This window comes from Hippoglossus hippoglossus, chromosome 13, assembly GCF_009819705.1.
Source record: "Hippoglossus hippoglossus isolate fHipHip1 chromosome 13, fHipHip1.pri, whole genome shotgun sequence".
Lineage (NCBI taxonomy): Eukaryota > Metazoa > Chordata > Actinopteri > Pleuronectiformes > Pleuronectidae > Hippoglossus > Hippoglossus hippoglossus.
In genome coordinates, this window is record NC_047163.1 from 8507322 (window position 1) to 8526973 (window position 19652).

At 42.3% G+C, this 19652-nt stretch overlaps 1 protein-coding gene across 2 annotated transcripts in view; it reads left to right on the forward strand.

The window, feature by feature from the left end:
* Positions 1 to 19652, forward strand: part of lrfn1 (leucine rich repeat and fibronectin type III domain containing 1) — a 101404-nt gene that overhangs the window by 78103 nt on the left and 3649 nt on the right. For both annotated transcript variants that reach the window (XM_034604702.1, XM_034604703.1), the window contains one exon: positions 17897 to 19292. In XM_034604702.1, the coding sequence (XP_034460593.1) occupies positions 17917 to 19292 (1376 nt within the window). In that variant the 5' untranslated portion in view covers positions 17897 to 17916. The remainder of the gene's footprint in view (positions 1 to 17896; positions 19293 to 19652) is intronic.

Here is a 19652-nt window from a genome sequence, read left to right on the forward strand (position 1 = left end):
ACCAGATTTGTCTTTAGGTGCTTTTAGAGAATAGGAGTCACTAAAGGAGTCTGACCATGAAAACTGTTTGTTCAGATTCATTGTGAAAGAGAGATGGCTAATGGGGACAATCCCAAAACTATCCTGGTAGTCCAGTCATGCAGTACTCAGCCAACCAATGACGATGAATTAAACTCAACTCAACCCAGTGGATCACTCTGGGATGTATAATTAACTATATGTAGATGAAATGGCCCTGCAGACTACATCAAACCTCCACCAGTGACTTAAGGGAACATATATCTGTCTAGACTGAAAGGGAAGACTCAGGGCAAAATAAGGCCACAATGCTCTCTCCTCCACCACTCGTTACTGCACGTTAAAGTTATTGCTTTGAGCCTGTCGACATTTTCATCATCTCTTCTACTTTGTCATCATTACAGTGAGAAGATACTGTTGAGAGATTTCAGCAAGTAAAATGCCTAATGACGCACTTCTGTGCTTTGAGGGCTCACAGCGCTCTGTAGTACCTACCAGTGTAGAGCTGGGTCCGAGGTGTAATTTCACTGGCTCACTTTCCTGAAATTGGGAGGTGCACAAGTCCTGATCTTCTCGGTTCTCGTCCTGTTTGGTGATTCGTATTTAACTGTCGGATATGTTGGCCTCTCTATGATTAATTACTCTCTTTCCTAGACCACTTAACAAATTTTGCCAAGTGTTTCCGATGATGTGACCCATGTGTGATACAAAAAGCTTCTCTCTACCGACTGCGTCTCTAACTAACCTGAAAGGAGCCATAAACTCTCCCCAAAACGCTGCAGCAATACATAAACACAGTTTCATGTTTCAATTGTACATCATATAGCACAAAACTATTAATTAAAAACCCAGTACACGAGAGGACAGAGTTAATGATCTGTGCTCTGTCTTCAGAGAGCAGTCAGCCGAGAATAATTGTGTGCATCTGAAGTGCAGTAGGTACCTGTATCCCCCAAACATCTGTCTTGTGTGCTCAGAGTAGGTTTGAATCCCAGAAAATGTCACCGCTCCGCATCTAAGCACTATATCGGATTCAGCATGCCGCCTGTAAGTGTACATTGCTGAGGGCGTAGTTTTCGGGAAAGGGCTGGATAATTCCCCTGGGCAGGGTTCAGTAAGGAAGGGTGTGGGAGGTGGGGTTATTTTGCCCACCTCTGACCCTCTGTGGTCCGACCCCTGTGGTTTCTGCAGCCAGGGGGGAATCACCCAGTTCTGAGAACAAAGAAATATGATGGCTCCCACTTGTCCTCTGCTGGTTCAAAGGGAATGGCAGGGCAATGCTAATTAGCCAGCTTGCGCTACTGCGTGGAACGTAACTGCTGTTCCCTTCTGTGCCCCCCCCCCCCCCCCTCATCGTGCGTCTAACAAGCAGCATCTACACCAGTCATGGACCCTGCATAACTCTGCATATCTTCTGCACTGTGAGTCACCCCGTTCCATTTCTGTCCTAAAAAAGACAAATAATTCCCATAGTTAAATGAATCCGTTCTAAGAGAACTGAATTCACCAATCTCATCAAATAGGAGCAATTTGAGTTGGGAAAGTACGGCAATTTTGGCCCATATGTATTCATCCTGCAGCCTTGCCCAGCTGTTCTTTTGAGTGTAGTTTAATCCTGGTTGTCAAGTTTGAGGGCGATAAGAGGCGTAACAACAGGATTCCCCACTAGTTCATCTGGGGATCGCACAAAATTATGGTACTACAAGTGAAAAAATGGCCGTCAGTAAGTACGCAGTGAATACATGCTTCTAATCAGGGATCGAGGGGAGAGTGAGGAGGAGGTCAAGCTATTACCCTCGCATATTCCGAATTCCAGTGGCGGCGCTGTGCTCGTATGCCTCCCCTCCGCTGTCTCGTGTTCTGCTCCTCTTGTCAAAGTGATTGTAAGGAGTCTTGCAGTCAGTGTTTCCTGGAATACCAAGTGTTGGAGGCAGTGACGGGTGGCGTGGAGCAGCGGCTCAGGGCTTTCTTGAGGTTCACATCACATGTTGCCCTGTTCAGATCTCCGTGCCCGATTCTGTCGCTCTAATCAGCCACACAAATAACACGCCACATCATCTGCACGTCTGTGACTAACAGTTGTTGGGGTTTTTTTTGTGAATTTGAAATGGCGTAACTGAAGCTATTTCAAATAATAGTGGTAAAATCAAAAACACACCTGCGTGCACAAGTCAGATACAATAGATGCGTTGCTTCAGGGGAGTCGTGCTCTGCGTCTGGCTGCCTTCTCTCTCTCTCTCTCTCTCTCTCTCTCTCTCTCTCTCTCTCTCTCTCTCTCTCTCTCTCTCTCTTTCTTTCTTTCCCTCAGTCAGATCTCTTTTTGTTAGTGCAGATGCTCTCAGCGTTGGCAAGACATTGAAGACTGAGTCACTTAAACAGCCACATCTTGACACACAGCTGACTCACACTCAGTTATTTTCCTCATAAATCATATTCTTTTGTGCTGTTTGTTGTCGTTGTGTGTACGCGAGGAGGGAGGGTGATGTTTGAACTTCTCTGAGCCACATATGTTTCACTGGGAGCCGCCTGATTTGCAGCATCGCATGATTAAAAATGCACAGGTATGCCTAATGACACATGGAGGTGGAGCCTTGTTTCATAAGCATCCTCATTAGTTACAAGGAACAAAACTGAGTTTAAGAATCCATTTACATTAATGGGCAAGGGTTGCACTGTTTGTGAGCGTAAATAAAGCTTCTCTCCCACAGCAGCAAAACAGAGAACCTCTGATCTGTGTTGTCATGCATTTGTAGAGCCTGGAGCTCACTCATTCAAAAATAAAAGGTGCATTACATTTCCGTGTAACTTTTACCGCAGTGCTGAGAGGCTCTTAACCTAAAAAGGGATCCGTAACCACAGACAAGTCTTTTTTTTCTGCTCATACATTTCTTCTCTATAAATTTATCATTTCATTCACTTTCGCAGAAGTCAGCAGGGCATTGGAAATTACAGAGCAGGACAAACGTGTCTGTCTCGTTTGTGGCAAACAGAGACAGAAGACAGTGAACCGAAGAGACGGAGGATAAAAGTTCATCAACACAGACGGATGCATGCTCAACTAATTCAGCACTGAAATTAAATCGTTCTCCCTGAGGCGACACCAAACCCACAGTATATTTACACTAGGCTTACACTAATTATACATTGTTATGTATACTGTATGAATATTGTATGGCTGTTGTATGTTTGGACTCATGAGTATCATTTGAGAAGCAATGCTGGACTCACTGGAGTTTCATTAATGAATAATATATGGTGCTTTTTCAAGAGAATCAAAGCTTTTCTCTCAATGTGGTAAATACAATTCCCATTGAATTATGATATGATCTTTAATGCAAATAAAAAAGGGCGTTTATTTAAAGTGATATTTTTAAATATATACCATAGCTCAGGGGTAAGGGCTTTACCTCCTGCTGTGCAGGGAAACATGCAGAAGCGCACCTACTGTGCTTCCCTTCCCTCTACTTCATCTCACTACATGTGAACGTCTGAGCATCCTTCCTCAAGTCTCATGATATAAAGTGGCCATCTGTGCATTGGTCTTAACAAGGCCGTGACAGGAGCCCCCTTCCCTTCATATCATTTACCAAACACAGAGCATGGGAGGAGGCTGCATGATAGTGGTAGACGAGGAGCTGGTTATGAGCCACAGCTCATCCATTGTCTAGCGTGCTGGAGAAAGAGTGGGAGCCCCTAAAGAGGCCTGGCAGAGTCCCTGCTTCCATCTGCCCGCATGCCTCACCATGGAGCCCAGCTCGCACCACTTGAGATTATACTCACGTCCAAGCTGTTACTGTAATTTGCACTGGCTCATAGTCAGAGAAGAGTGAGGAGTAGGAGGAGCTGCACATGAGGCTGGGATGTAATAAGTGGTCCTGGCAACACAATGAGCTTGCCTGGGTCTAATGGACAAGCGACATGGGCAGAGCTATATTAAAGTGCAATAATGTCAGTGAGCCGGTTCCCCAGCTGTCCAAGATTATGGTCTGTGTTAGTGTCTGGACTATATTATAGAAAGGTAGTGTTTGAATCGTGTGTGCTTTATAGCTGCATTATTCTCAGGCCTTTCACCATAACTGTCAGTTACAATACATGAAATAAAATCAAATATTTGCCGTTCCAAAAAACCATACTATTTGTTTGGTATTACACTCATTAGCCAGGGATCTATTCATTTCTTTGAATCCATTTCATGAATGACTGCTCACCTGGAGGAAACCTATGCAAACACTGAGAAAATAAACAAAGTCTACAGAAATGGGCCGGGGCTGAGGATGAAACCAAAAGACATAAACGCATGAGCTCCAGCGCTGCCCTCTCTTTTTCAGATCAAACATCAAACCTGGGAACTGATTCTAAAATCTCTAAGAATGTATTGATATGCAAAGCAGCAGTTTTATTTACAAACAATTTTCTGCACTGAACAGACGTCTGCAGTGAATATGGCCGCCGCCGCCGCAGCAGCCGCTTTGGGAGAAGCTGAAAATGTGGAAACTGCTTGATCTGGGATTCTGAGTTAAATTCGCATTTTACACATTGAAATGGAAAAAACAAACAAAAAAAGCTTTTTCAACTCAATCCCACAGAATTTTCTCTGGTGTCATTTTTCAGGCATTATTTTTTTTCCCTGACTTGATTGCATTTGGCCAGTAATTTGGTTCAGCGCCGAATTCATCAAATTTACTAATTAACTATGTCCGGAAACTAAATAAGCACAATGGACCCATGGTCTTCTTCTTCCTTCTGTCCATTAACACTGGCCGGTATGATTCTTCATAGTTTAAATCGATTTGCCAAGTTTGACAGACATCAAACAACTTAACACTGACTTTCCATAGTTAAGTAAAGGTTTTACGGTTTATTCATAGGATAGAATTCAGTTGTATTAACTTTGTGCACAGCGCAGCTCCGAAAATTACAGATAATAAGTATATGACTGATAAGACAGAGCTAAATGTGTCTTTCTCAAATAACAGGCCTGACAGGTTTGTGATTAGAGACTCGCAAAGTGCGGCATGAGCTTATCTGCAGTCGTTCTAAACATTTCATTGATATAATTACTAATTATACAGATATGTCATGGTTTAAAGCCATTGACCTCATTTCTCTAAACAACTGTGACTGGAGGTAGAAATGGCAAATAAAGATCTAATTCACCAGGGGAATCATTCATATCAGTGCTTTTTAAACACGACTTCTATTTAAACACAGTAGGTTAAACGTGTCCACTTTGAGATATAAAATAGAGGCCTGGGTCTTTCATTTTTATTTTCCTAACATGATGAGATATTTAATGATGAATTGTTATCATGGTTATACAGACCTATTTGTTTGATTAAGCCGCAAACTTTACAAAAAGGTTGAGTAAACTTTGAAGTCCCCCTCCAGTGAGTGTTTTATGGTCACATGTCCCCCTTGTATCTTTAATGATGAATTCTATATTTAATGTGAAATAAGCTGTCAGAGCCATGGTTGAGTATTTCCACGTTAACACTGCAGTAAACAAATGGCGCTGTGAACAGATTAGGGCAGCCGGGGTTTGTGATGTCACAAACCCACGACACCAATCCGAAGGCTCCTCAGCTGCAGGCGAGCTGTGAGGGTGTGGAGACGGGGAACAGGGGCGTGGCTATAGTAGCATACTCATGTGCTCTCAGTGATTTTAAAATCTCTATGCTTTGATTTATGTAATGTATTAAATGTAGTTATTATCACACAGCTTTAACTTGAATTGCAGACTATAGTCCAAGTGGGCCGCAGACCCTCCAGGGGCCACAACCCCAACAGACCATGTGTGTGGTAGTTACTTCGATTATTATCTTTTGACTTTTTGATACTTTGATAATTTGATAATTAGTGGGATAAAAACCTCAAAAGTGCAGTAAAAACTGGAACGTAAAGCGGCTCCTAACATATCACAAGGCCCTACTGCAGATGGTACTGTGCTTTCATGTGGGATTTAATCAAATCATCCTAAACTATCGGAACCACAGAAAACTCTGAGGCTGGTCAGTCTTCTGTTTTCTTCCATCTCACAGGCAGGGTCCTGTGGGATGGACGTTTTCTGGGAGCTGGTGAAAGGCGGCCTCAGGCAGCAGCTGATGTCTTAGGCAGAAGAGTTTAATGTAGACTTGATGCATCAAGGAGACCAGAAGGTGAAAGAATATATCAACGTTAACAGAGTGACATGTCTGAAGATGTCTCACACAGCACTCCAATTTAACTCCCCACCCTGCATCACCCTTTACAACAACACGTCAATGAAAGGTTGGAATTGCTGTCACTCTTCTATTGCCGCTCTCAGACATCACCTACGGGGTAAAATCTGGAGAATTGGCTCCTGACTTTACCCGCGGTTTGCCTTTCACACATGCACAACACAGCGGGAGGTTCTCAGCACAGACGAGTTCACAACAGCTTCAAATCCTCTGCATTATTCAGGTGAGAGGTGGCGCAGCTGGGTGCAGCAGACAGAGGCAGGAAGTGACGGATTTACTCCGCTGCCGAGAAAACGTGATGATGTTTACAGCACCCCGACACCGTCATCGGCTCTTACCACCACAAACTCTCTTGACATCTCAGACGTGGTCTTCTACGTGTATGACGCCACTTATTTCCCCCTGAGTAATTTGTTTCCTTTCTGTTTTCTTCATCTTGCGTTTGTCCCGAATAAGAAGTGTCATCATTAAATGAGACATGCTTTGTCCTCCTAATGGTGCTGCACAGATGTGATGTGTGAGGATGGTCAAAAATTCCTTCACAGCCTGTAGGGGCCCGCAGTGGGTTGTCCTCGCACTCCAGTTAAGGATTATATTTAAAAAATGACAACATGACACCACATCACCCACTACTAAAGTAAAACAAGATCCAGATGATACAGACAACATTTGGTTTGTTTTGTTTTTTCAGTCGCCACAGAAAACAAATAAAGGAACTTGGTAAAAACCGCGACTGTAGATAAATCCACACCTTAATGTGTATTTGCTGCTCCACTGCCACTGGGAATGCATTTCCATTGCGAGGTGCTTTTTTTTTGACCCAGAGACCAGATTAGTGCGGCTCAGACAACCTGTAGTGCATATATGAATATAATACCTGACAAAAGTTCTGCCTAAACCGTCTTTTTGCAGGCTTTCCTGCGAAGTGTGTCAAATTGAAGTCGTGTGGGTCCATTATTCCAGTGAATCGCACACAGTCGTCGCTGCCTCATCCCGCGGTTGTTACACTCTCTTGTAAGCATCACAGCCTTGAGTGAATTTGGACCGGTGTCTTCTATATCAATTAGAGCTGTACAAAGTTTTCATTATTTCTACGGCAGATTTATTTATGTGGAGACCGTAAAGGTGATAAATCTCAATTGATTTTGTTAATTAAATGATACTTTAGTCACAAAGGAGAAGGTGCACATTGGATATGTACTTTGTATTTGACTTACAAAATGATGAATGGGGTCATGTATACATTCAGTAGGTTATATGCTATGTTTAACAACACTTAAAGGGCCAGTGTTGTCTCTCAGGTAGTGAAATTATACCACCCAACCCTTTCAAGATCCCAAACTTGATTGTCCAATAATTCAGGCATCAGTGGGAATTTGTCTTTTACTGGTGAATGGCACACAACACAGACAGTAAGACATAATACATAACCTGGAACAACATTTCAGGAAAATACAAAATACCGCATAGTATTTAAAATAAAGTAAAAAGTCTGATCATCTCTTTAACTTTCTGAAACCGACGACACCCACGTCACTCTCTCTCTTCTACCTTTATCTCTCTGGACACAACCATTTCCTACTTTTCATGCGAACAATCAAATGCAACACAATAAATGTCTTATAGCAGCGACTGTCTGGAAATGTAGGCCACGTCTCCCTCCTCTCTATGACAACAGGCTCTTCACTCCGCCTTCAAGTGCAGCCGTTCATAACAACTATAAACGGGTTTGACATCACATGGTATGAACTAGTTGTGCTTGAGTACAAAATAACCTTTAAGGAGTATATACTGTAGCCATGCTTGGAACAGCATAGCTTTAAGCTTAAATGCTAATGTCACCCAATCAGTAAAATAACAAAATCCCATTCTCAATTCATCCTGTAAAACTCTGAGATTTATGTTGCTGAATGGGAGAAGAAATATTGACCTGCTGGTAGCTCTAGATTTAATGTCAGGGAATCACCAGAGACATTAAGATTCATGCTCTGGATGGATTCCCATGAAGTTGCACAGACAATTCAGTAAAACCCCAAAATGTCAACTTGACGGTGGCACCAGAGGAGGAGAAGCAGGACTAAAGTCATTACCATGCATCCCCTGGGGATCCTGAATGCCTGCAGAACATTCCAGGCCAATCCCTCCAAGTAGCTGTTGAGATATTTAAGGGTTTAGAGAGTGCGTTTATATTTGTTTTTAGAAAATCTAAATTTGCCTTGTTTTGTTATAGTTGATTTAAATGAATTAATAGTTTGTAATTTGATTATATTAGTTTAAAGTCTCCATTGTTTGTCTCAGATATGGTTCCTTTCCATAAGCCGGTCAGTAATCCATCTCCAGTGGTTTTAAGTTCAGCCATTTGATACATATGCTCTCCACAGTGGATCTGCTCTTCACAAGAGTCCGCTGTGGCAGTGCGGCACATAACAGGAATACATAATACCTTCCAAGGGTACATCCAGAGTGGGATCAATGCTGTATTGGAGCCCAGGGAGGGGGATTTGAAACGTGAAAGTGTGGATTCTTTAGCATAACTGTAACACAAAGTGGCACCACAAGGCACAGATTCAGGAATCTATTCAGCTCGTCCTCACGGAGCAAGGACGGCCAGGAGCTGCAATGCCAAGGAAACAGAGGACAAGAATAAAATAAAAGAAGTCAGTGGATAAAATGATATGCCTATGGAGGACAAACAAGCATGAGGGAATAACAGAAGTGTCACCACATGGGAACACATAGACAAGACAGTCGTGCAGCCACAGTGTTTATAATGACCAGTTCCTGTCACTGACCCTTGCTGGATTTCAAAAATATCTAAGACTAGGAATAGAAATCATTGAGAATCACTGAGTCATTGAGAATCACTGTCCGACCTAATACTGTTTGCTCAAGCACCTCCTGCTTTTATCGCAGCTTGTTTAGCCGTGTGTGTGTGTGTGTGTGTGTGTGTGTGTGTGTGTGTGTGTGTGTGTGTGTGTGTGTGTGTGTGTGTGTGTGTGTGTGTGTGTGTGTGTGTGTGTGTGTGTGTGTGTGTGTGTGTGTGTGTGTTCTTCTTTTTTTGACGAATATGCCAACTGTACTTCAGCAGTCTCTTGGAAGGTGTCAGAGAAACAGCTACACGGAGAAAAGAGTAACAGCCCCACCGTGTATTGTCGAGGTATTTGTTGATGTCAGGACATGCTGCCTTCTAGAAGAACTAATTTAGGCTGAGCCCTGAGTTATCTCTATTGTCACTTATAAGCACACATATGTTGGTATATTGTACCACATTAGCAGGCTATAATAGTAGAAAGTGTATTTTAATTACCTCTGGCTATGAGGTTATGTTTCCAGCCCTGAGGTCGGATCCAGGACATTTTGTTCACTTTCTTTAACATCGCATTTTTCTCCATTTTAAAAAGGGGAATGTCATTTATGAGTGCTGTAACTTTGGTGCACATTCAAATAAAAGATCTGGATCGAGTGAATTTAAATGTGGTTTCATTAGGGAACTGGCCTTGGCGGAGGTATGCGTTCTTCTAAGTGCCCTTCTAGTTTTATACCATTGTGTACTTCCTCTACTCCACCACATTTCAAGGTGAAATATTTTCCTTCAACTTTTCTACATTTATTTGGCATCTGCAGTTAAAGTTTATTATGCAAATGGAAATATTTAAGGTTAAGAAAGAGCATATAAAATACTATGCATGTTTTTACAGTATATAAATGCCTGTTACTACATCCATAATAATCTAATAGTGTAATATATAGTACAGTTATACTGACAGAGCCCATTTTGAAGGCATTGCAGGTACTTTTACTTTTAAACTTTTATATTACATTTTGAATGTATCATTTGTCTCATTTATTATTTGTTTTTAATTCAGTCACTGTTGCCTGTTGTGTATTTATCTTGCTATTAGATATTATTGCCTATTTGTTGCTTCAGTTACCGTTAACAAATTACTTCAGTTGTTTGGTTTTTGAACTGGTTCATATTGTCTATGCTGAATAAGCTAGTGAACACCTTCATTTCCTATCTCTCTATCTATCCAGCACCTTTTGCCAAAAGATTGAACTGATTGTTGCTCATTTATTTTCTTCTCTATTGTGGTGAAACTAGTGGGTTTTTGGTATTTTGCCCTGACAAAGAAATCATTCGATCAATAAAAAGTCAGAAAATTGTGAAGCATTTTCATAAAAAGTGGATAAAACCGAGCCTCTCTTAATTTCTTGTTTTGTGTAAAACCCCAAAATGCTGGAGCAGCAATGATAAGATATAAAAAATATGTGGTAAAGTAACACTGACGGAGCCCATTTTGACTTTTGTAGAATTGTATAATTCATTTTATTTTTTTTATTCAGTCACTATTGCCTGTTATTATTAGTTGTTTGCCGGCTTGCAATTAGATGTTATTGCCTCTTGGTTGCTCGTAACAACTGGTGTTAGAACTGGTTCGTATCGTCTGTGCTGAATAAGTAAGTGAATGCCCTAAACTCCCCTTCTTCTATAATTTATCTAACACTAATTTCACTGTAGTAAAATTTTGAATCCGTGACGGAGTATTCTAAAATGTGGTTTTGGCTAATTTAATAGTCAAAGATACTTTAATACCTGATGTCATTAAAGATGAAGCAGCTGCAGAGTCCTCCATCCAGAGTGAACATCAAACCGGCCCAGAATCCTCTCTGAATGTGAAGCTCTGCAAAAGCCTGTCACTGCACATCTGAAACAGACAAGTGGCCGTTGTAAATCAGAGGCCGGTGCGTTCGGCTCTTTATTCTATTAATCATGACGGCTAACAGATGCTGGCAGAGGGTGTTTTTTTTATTTATTTTTTGGCACAGTTACGGAGGCAATTTGTGGATAAAATGGATTGACTGGAACAACAGCATATCAAATAATTCCATTATGCATCATATGGCCCTTGTGATGGAGTCTGTTACACCGAATACGTCAGTGAAGGGATGTGCAGTAATCAGGAGTCTGTGCAGGAATGTGAGACTTTAAAAGAAACAATCACTTCACATGGAAAGGCGCTGCTGTGTCATTCATGTGAATCACAATCATTTCCACTGTAATTATGTGTGCGTTCTGACGGGAGCTTTACATTACATTATTATATTTATATTAGTGAAGATTGTCTGGTGTGGACAATATCTTTAAAATATGATGTAGATAATGTATCTATTATCTATGATTAACTATTAATCTATTATTTAATATTTCAGGATTTTCTTGGTCATCTATGATAGTAAATTTGATTTATGTTCTGGGACATTATAATCAGGTAATAGTTGATAATTATTATTAATATGATTATTTTTCACTATATTTAGTCATTTTATAAACGGAGCAATTAATTAATAATAAAAAGTAAATGGCAGATTAACTAGAGCCCTACAATCAGGTAGATTTGTACACAAGTACTTAACTGGTGCATATTAACTACAGGTATTTTTGTGTGAATAATTGTAACTTTTAGCAGATAATATCCAAGGGTGTACTTATGGAAAAGCAGAAAAAGACATTTGCAGATCCTGCATAATTATCATTAGTTTTAATTACAGCAGCTATTTAGGCTTGATTGTATCTGTAAGATGAGTTATTTAAAAAGGGAGCTGGTAAAGAATAAATGTTCAATCGACAAGTGACGTGCACGACTGTACTAACACAGTGCCAGTGTAATCCTAACGCTCTCAGTCTTGTTTAGACTCTTACAATTAAAGTTTATGGAGCTGCAATAGTTTGTGCTTCTCATTTCTTCTTCATTGAAAGTTTTAAATGGGATGTAATTGAGAAGACAGTCTTTGCATGCAGACATAATTATAATATGCAAATGCTCCCCCTGTTTACGACGATACCCCCCACCCCTCTTGATGATATGCAACCAGAGATCCCCCAGGGCTGCGGATCCTCCGTATAGGCGTCCGCTGGTGGAGACTGAGCTGACTCCGATGAACTGTGCCTGTCAATAATTATGCCTGCATTTTGACAAGAGTCACACAAGGGCAGCTCGCAGTTCATCTCCGGCACCGTCTAATTGGCATTTTACGGCTTCCTTGACAATGTCATGTCCAGAAAATATTCCTACAGCACACCTGCCCTGGGCAGATGTTTTTGTTTATATTGTTTGTATTTTGCTACAAACTATTTTCAATGTCACATTCAAAATATGCATGAGCCTCAACTCCTGTAATTGTGATCATGGGCTCCCACTAAGCATTATTTTCATTATTTTCCCAAAATCGCTAGATTTCTTCAAAATATTATTAAACAGTAGAACATTTTCATTATTTCCCAGAATTTAATTTAACTGTGTAAAACAAAGAAAACCAGAAAACACATTTAGCTGCTGAAACTGTCATGTTTCTCTTTTTGTCTGTCATTTCAATTTCGATTTCTAGCAGTAGACCTTTGTTATTCCCACCCTCCCATTCCTGTCATTGCGTTTCACCAAAAAATACAGAAATAATTAACTGAGTAAGAAACCGCTTTGCAAATTTTCTGATTTGAGAAGGTGAAACTAGTGAATTTGAGGCATTTTCGCAATAAAAAGTCAGAACATTGTGAATAATGTTCAGGGCAAGTGCATAAAATCTGAGTGACATTTTCACGTCTAAAATATTTCAAGGATAGTTTGTCAAAGGGTTGCACGGCTCACGGCTGCGAAGCTGGAATTATAAAGTATCAGTGAATCTATCAGGTTGATACATTTTCTACTGATTGACTCATAGTTTCACCTCTAGTATAATCTCACACAAGGCCAGTGGTGGCTCTAATCAGAAAAAAAGCACAGACTCTTCTGAGTCACGCTGTCCTTGTAACAAGAAGCTATTGTCACCACATTATTGTCCAAACATTACATCAAGTGAAGCCATTTTTCATTCGGAGTGAATAAGCTGCAGGTAATGGCTCATTCCTCTACAGTTTAATGATGCTAGTTAAGACACATACACATTATTCTGAGAGAGGACAATAATTAAGGAGACATTGTTTGAGCTGTGTATTGATTTATTTATAAATTTTTGGTGAAACTCTGATGTGTTGCTCTCCTCGTTTGACATCTCTGTGATTTATGAGATATCCTGAGTTGTCTTCAGTTGTTCACTTTGTAAAAAACATTACTTCTCTCCGGTTATTTAATCATGAGAATATCCTGGAGAATCCACGGGTGCCCTAATTAAAAATGTCCAAGGTTGTTAATGCCGCACTTGCACCGCAGTATCTGGGTGTAACTGAGCAGGTGAGGGGGGAAAAGCAAAACGTTTTTTCATTTAGCTGTTAAAAGGAAAATGTACCTTCTCTGAAGTTGTGGAGATGCGTTATCGTCCCCACAGCTGCTCGCCCTGTTTAATATGTAAACTGGATCCTGTGTGTTGGGAGTGCCGCGGCAGAAAGGTGTTGCACATTCAGATCGGGGATGAGCGTCTATCAGTTTTCATTTGAATCACGCTGCATTATTCAGGGCTCTCTCTAAGTTCGTGTTTAAGTGAGCATCTGATTGTTTAAGGATTTGCACAAGCACCTGCTGCCGTGTACTATTTGAACAGAGCCTTATTGTGAGCGTGTGAACCAATAAGAACATCACCGTTATGTGTAAGAACACAGGTATAAAAACACAGTCCGTCTCAGCCAAGACACGTGAAGGGCAAATTTATTCTCCTTTTTCTTTGTTTGTTTGTATGTTGCTGAGATGTAGAGCTTCCTGTGTTTGTGTGTGGGCGGCTGGGTAATGTTCCCAAGTGTACTGCACATGCCTTGTACTGCAGAATTACGCTTCCATGTAAATATGGAGAGTACATTCTCTTATGTCCTCTAAAAGATAATATATATACTGTTAGGCTGGCACAGTATGTGTCATGGGTATCACTGTATATCTTGGGTGTATGCAAATGTGTGATTTTGCTGTAACTATTTTTCTTTCTAAATACAACACAATGTAAATAGAAGCTTTTCTTAATTAGAAATGCAGGTGTCTATATAATCCCTCTTTGGTTGGCCTTTGTGCTCCTGCATCACTGGGCGCAAAAACAAACCTTGACTCCGGTTCCCCTTGTGCTCCCTCTCCTGTTGTCTACGTATCGATTTGGCAGCCGGCACTAATACTAAGCAATAAAACCGAAATAGAAATGTGAGGTGGAGCTGCCCTTTTCTTTTTAATTTACTTGCCCATTCAGACATCCGTTCACGTCCCTCCTTGCCTCCTCAGCAGCCCATTAAGGTTGACGCTCCGCTTTGAAGGCAGCTCGACATCATCTTAATGAAATTCAAAGGCCCATATTCTACACCAGAGTTGCCGTGGCAACAAAGTTCCCCCCTTCACTCCCTGAGATGCTGAAAGATCAATAAAGTTTTCTCGATGGTGTGGCCTGGACATGCTCTGGCACAGATGGCCCTCTTGAGAAACCATGAACTGTGTGGCGTAGTCACTTTGTGAATACTAATAAAACAACCCAGCAAGGTCACTATTGTGTTGTAATTTAACAAGGTCGGGTAAAGAAATTAGATCAAATCTGAACCAAAGATCTTGGCACTGTTAAAATTCACCTATTCTCCTGTATAGTAGATCCAAAGGAACCTATTTTTGAGGAAGCATGACCTGCAGTGCAACACACTGTGCTCAGCCTTAACTTTGACTTAAGTTACTTTAAAACAAAATACCCTACAAAGAATTATCTTTCTATTTTGTAGCTAAAATCCAAAAGACATTTTTGGCTAAAAGATTTTTGGAAATGATGAACTGACGATGAAACAAGTTGCTTATAAACCTTGTTTTCATGGAATAATCAGTAAATAATTGAAGATATTAAAATAATGAACTGTTTTATTTGGTTATTGTATCAATCTATTGTCTTGTCCAGATTCAAGGCCATCATAGCTGCTGGTTTACTCTTTATCCATTTCTACTTTGGCCACAATGATTGTGAAACAGGTATTAAAGGTTCAGTATGTAGAATTTAGTGACATCTAGTGGTGAAGTTGCATGTTGCAGCTGAACCCCTCACCTCACCTCACCCTCCTCTTCCAAACATGAAAGAGAACCTGTGGTAGCCTTCAGTTGCCATAAAAACTCAAAAGGTCTAAGTTTTTCCAGTTTGGACTACTGTAAAAAACATGGCGGCCTCCGTAGAGAGGACCCCCCCCCCCCCCATTTTTATATAAAGGGTTTATTCTAGGGCAATTAATATATACAATTTGTACAATCGGGTGATCATACACTTGTGAAGACATCATGAGGATTATTTTATATTCCATTTCTGCCAATAGATTCCTTTCACCTAAATCTATACACACTGGATCTTTAAGTTACATTCAGAGTGGAATAATAAAGAGAATCTTAACTTTAACTCGTTGAACACTGCAGAAACCCTGTTGTAATTTTTACTTTCTTAATAAAGGAAATTTGGAGGATTAAGCACGCTGTGCTGCCAACATTAAAGGAGTGTTGTTAAATAAATAAATTAACTCTCTCTGGGGGTTTGGAAATTTCCTCACTCGGTGTACCACCTAGTGTGTGGCTTTGTACGAGTAAATGGTTTAACCTCACTATAAATGACTGAACACAGACAATAACTATGTGTGCGTGTTGTATCTTTATCTTGTTTGTATGTTCTTTGTTGAATAAATTGCACGGCACAAGTCCTTTATTTATTTTTTCTGATTTCAAACAGTTAAGGTGGTTCTGCCTCAGAAACGGAGGTTAAAGCCGAGCCTGCCGAGTCACAACAAAGAGGGAGGGGAATGAAAACACAAACCCAGCAAAGGTTGAAATTTGCGAATGGTCGTGGGAAATGTAGAATAAAGTGGAAGTAATTCTGTCACTGTCGATTAAATCTCTGACAAACTATCCCACTGGTTTGAACTCGTGTTTCAAGCTGTTCTACTTCCTTCAGAAAATGACATCATACAATCCCAAGATTTTTAATGAGCGCCCTGATTGGACAGCAGCATCTATCGCTAACGAGGGGCCCTGTGGTCTGTCAGACAGTGGCCTGTGTGTGTGTGTGTGTGTGTGTGTGTGTGTGTGTGTGTGTGTGTGTGTGTGTGTGTGTGTGTGTGTGTGTGTGTGTGTGTGTGTGTGTGTGTGTGTGTGTGTGTGAGAGAGAGAGAGAGAACGAGTGAAAAAGAGGAAATAAACCACTGAGAATTTCCTTTGCTGGCTGGCGAATGCAACACGGGTTGTAAAACGACAGCAGTGCACCGACCATTTCTCACTTCTCTCACTATCTTGAACATGCATAACAACAGCATCAGGCCAAGTGTATTAGGTTTAAGAAGTGTGAAAACAGTCTCTGTGCACAGCGTACAAATATACGTTCAAGTCTGAGGAGGGAGGAGGAGAGCTTGGTTTACACTTTTCTATGAAATTGGACACGTGACATTGGAAATATTCTGTAAATTAAATAGAGTTTCATTAAGGGGATATTGGTACTCTGAGCATTAGATGCTTTTCCATTGGGCACCATGGGGGACGGAGTCGGTGTCATTAAGGATGTCAGCACCCCCCCAGTGTGGTGGAACATAGATTGAAAGGCTCATATTAGTCATGACAAATTGGACGGTGCATCCGAATTGCTGAAAAACAGACGACTATTATCTATTTGTGTTTGAAATCCACGGCCAGCTTTTCTCGAGTGCATTTGAAATCATTTCGGGTGACCTCTGGAAAAACAGACATTGCTGTTGATTGAAACATTGGATCTGGTGGGTATGAGAACTGTCGCCCTGTGGGATTGGATGAGGTGATAGGCTGCAGCTCTACCCGTATGCCCTTGTCTAAACCTAGAGAAGAGAAGTCAGCTGTCATCTCTTTAATTTGTCAGCGTTAACAGGTACTCTCATCAACAGTGAAGCTCAAGGCGTTACCAATGAAGATGAATGCCAAGGAGAGCATCAGCACATCACTGCTGCTGCTCCACTGGGGTCTTTGATGGTTATTACAGCCAAGGATCACTTTTTACTCCTGTCACCACAGGCGTGTTCTCCTCTAGACTGAAATCAATACGTCTAAAGGGGAATCAGAGCATCAGAACATCCTCCAAACCCCAGAATCATCCAATAATGCCTCCATCGGATGGGCTGGCAAAAACAAGCCCCATCTCCGGTGTTTTCACCTTTACTTTTTATTGCTGTGATTTACATGACAGGTTTCTGTCTAATTTTGCAGTACGTCTCAGAAGCATCGGGTGAACAGAGAGAATGAAAAGGTCATAAAAATCCTTGACCGCTGCTGACAAGTGCCCTTTTCTTAATCCTCTGCCCTGATGTGGGAACTCAGAGCAGGGAAAACACACAGGTCTTGTAATGTGATGGAAATGCACACGCGTCGCATGGAAACCTAATATGGGAAAACTGTCGTGTTATCATTCACGAAATTATATGGTTCAGTAGTGATGCAGCCTGGTGGCACAAAAAAATGTTCTGTTATTTCCATTAAAAGGCTACAGAGACATGAGCTCCTGACGGTGTTGGCGCAGCCTTTCATCATCCCAGGTGCCATTATTTCAGAAAAGCTCCATTTCATTTTGTGATTGATACCTTGCTGGCAGCCTCAGCAATCTTGGTCAGACTCGTGGTTTTTGCAGCAGGCTCTCATAAAGGCCATGATGCTATTTATTAATTCAAAGCTCTCCGGTTTTTTTTTGACTCAGTGTCTCTCTGTCTGTCTCACGCACAGGACCTGGACACCGATCAACGATGGAGCGGCTGCTTCTGTGCGTGCTGCTGTGTGCAGCTCTGTCGAAGGGTTACAGCTGCCCCGGCCGCTGCATCTGCCAGCACCTCTCCCCTACTCTGACTCTGCTCTGTGCTAAGACCGGCCTGCTGTTTGTGCCCCCCACCATCGACCGCAAGACCGTCGAGCTGCGGCTCACGGACAACTTCATCACCGTCATCCGCAGGAAAGACTTCTTCAACATGACTAGTTTGGTCCACCTCACCCTGTCGCGCAACACCATCAGCCAGATCACCCCCCACGCCTTTCTGGGCCTGCGATCCCTGCGGGCGCTCCACATGGATGGGAACCGCCTCAGTGCGATAAAGAGCGACCACTTCAAGGGCCTCATCAACCTGAGGCACCTCATCCTCGGAAACAACCAGATCCACCAAGTGGCCCCCACTGCCTTCGACGAGTTTGTTGCGACCGTAGAGGACTTGGATCTTTCCAACAACAACCTGCGCACCCTTCCCTGGGAAGCCATAGCCAGAATGACCAACATTAACACGCTCACACTGGACCACAACCTGATTGATCACATTGGAGCGGGGACTTTTACCCTGCTCACCAAGCTGGTCCGCCTGGACATGACCTCAAACAGGCTGCAGAAGCTGCCACCAGACAGCTTGTTCCAGCACGCGCAGGTACTGTCCGACGCCAAGAGCACCAGCTCGTCCGCCCTGGCTGTGAGCTTCGGTGGGAACCCTCTCCACTGTAACTGTGAGCTGCTGTGGCTCCGCAGGCTGACGAGAGAGGACGATCTGGAGACCTGCGCCTCACCGGATCACCTCATGGACAAATACTTCTGGTCCATCCAAGAGGAGGAGTTTATCTGTGAGCCCCCGCTGATCACCAAACATCTCAGCACCAAGCCCTATGTGATGGAGGGGCAGGGTGTGACGCTGAAATGTAAAGCCGTGGGTGATCCAGACCCAGATATTCACTGGCGGTCACCGGACGGCAAGCTGGTGCATAATAATTCCCGTACCATCCTGTATGATAATGGCACCCTTGATATTCTCATCACTACGCTGAAGGACAGTGGAGCATTTAATTGTGTGGCGTCCAATGCTGCGGGCATCGCCACAGCTGCTGTTGAGATCAACATGATCCCCTTACCCTTGTTTGTGAACAACACGGGCCACATGCGCGAGGACCCCGGCCTCTCAGACATCACCACCTCCTCCAAATCTGGCAACGACACCAAGGGCTACGACAAGCAGGACAGGAGGGTGATGGTCGCCGAGCTGACCTCCTCCTCCGCTGTAATCCGCTGGCCTTCTGAGCGCCACATCCCCGGCATCAGGATGTACCAGATTCAGTACAACAGCTCGGCAGATGATACTTTGGTGTACAGGTAAGCCATGGAGGAGTGGGTGGGTGGAGGGAGGGAGAGGAGGGTGGAGGGAGGGAGAGGGTGGGTGGAGGGTGGAGGGAGGGAGAGGAGGGTGGTAAAATAGGGACACGAGGAAAGGTGAGACATCTGGAGCTACCATCTGCTGAGTGACACGAGGCTCCATTAAGACAGACTGACGGATCCCAAAGATGCAAAATGATTAAGTATGTCCAAAAATAAGTAGAACCCCCCCACAGTGTACAGTAAAGAATATTTTTCCATATATTGAAATACAACGGAATTTATTGATGTATACACAGAATATACAGTTTAATCAAGATATTTACAGATAGTAGTAAACAAGTTTCACTCAGCTATTTA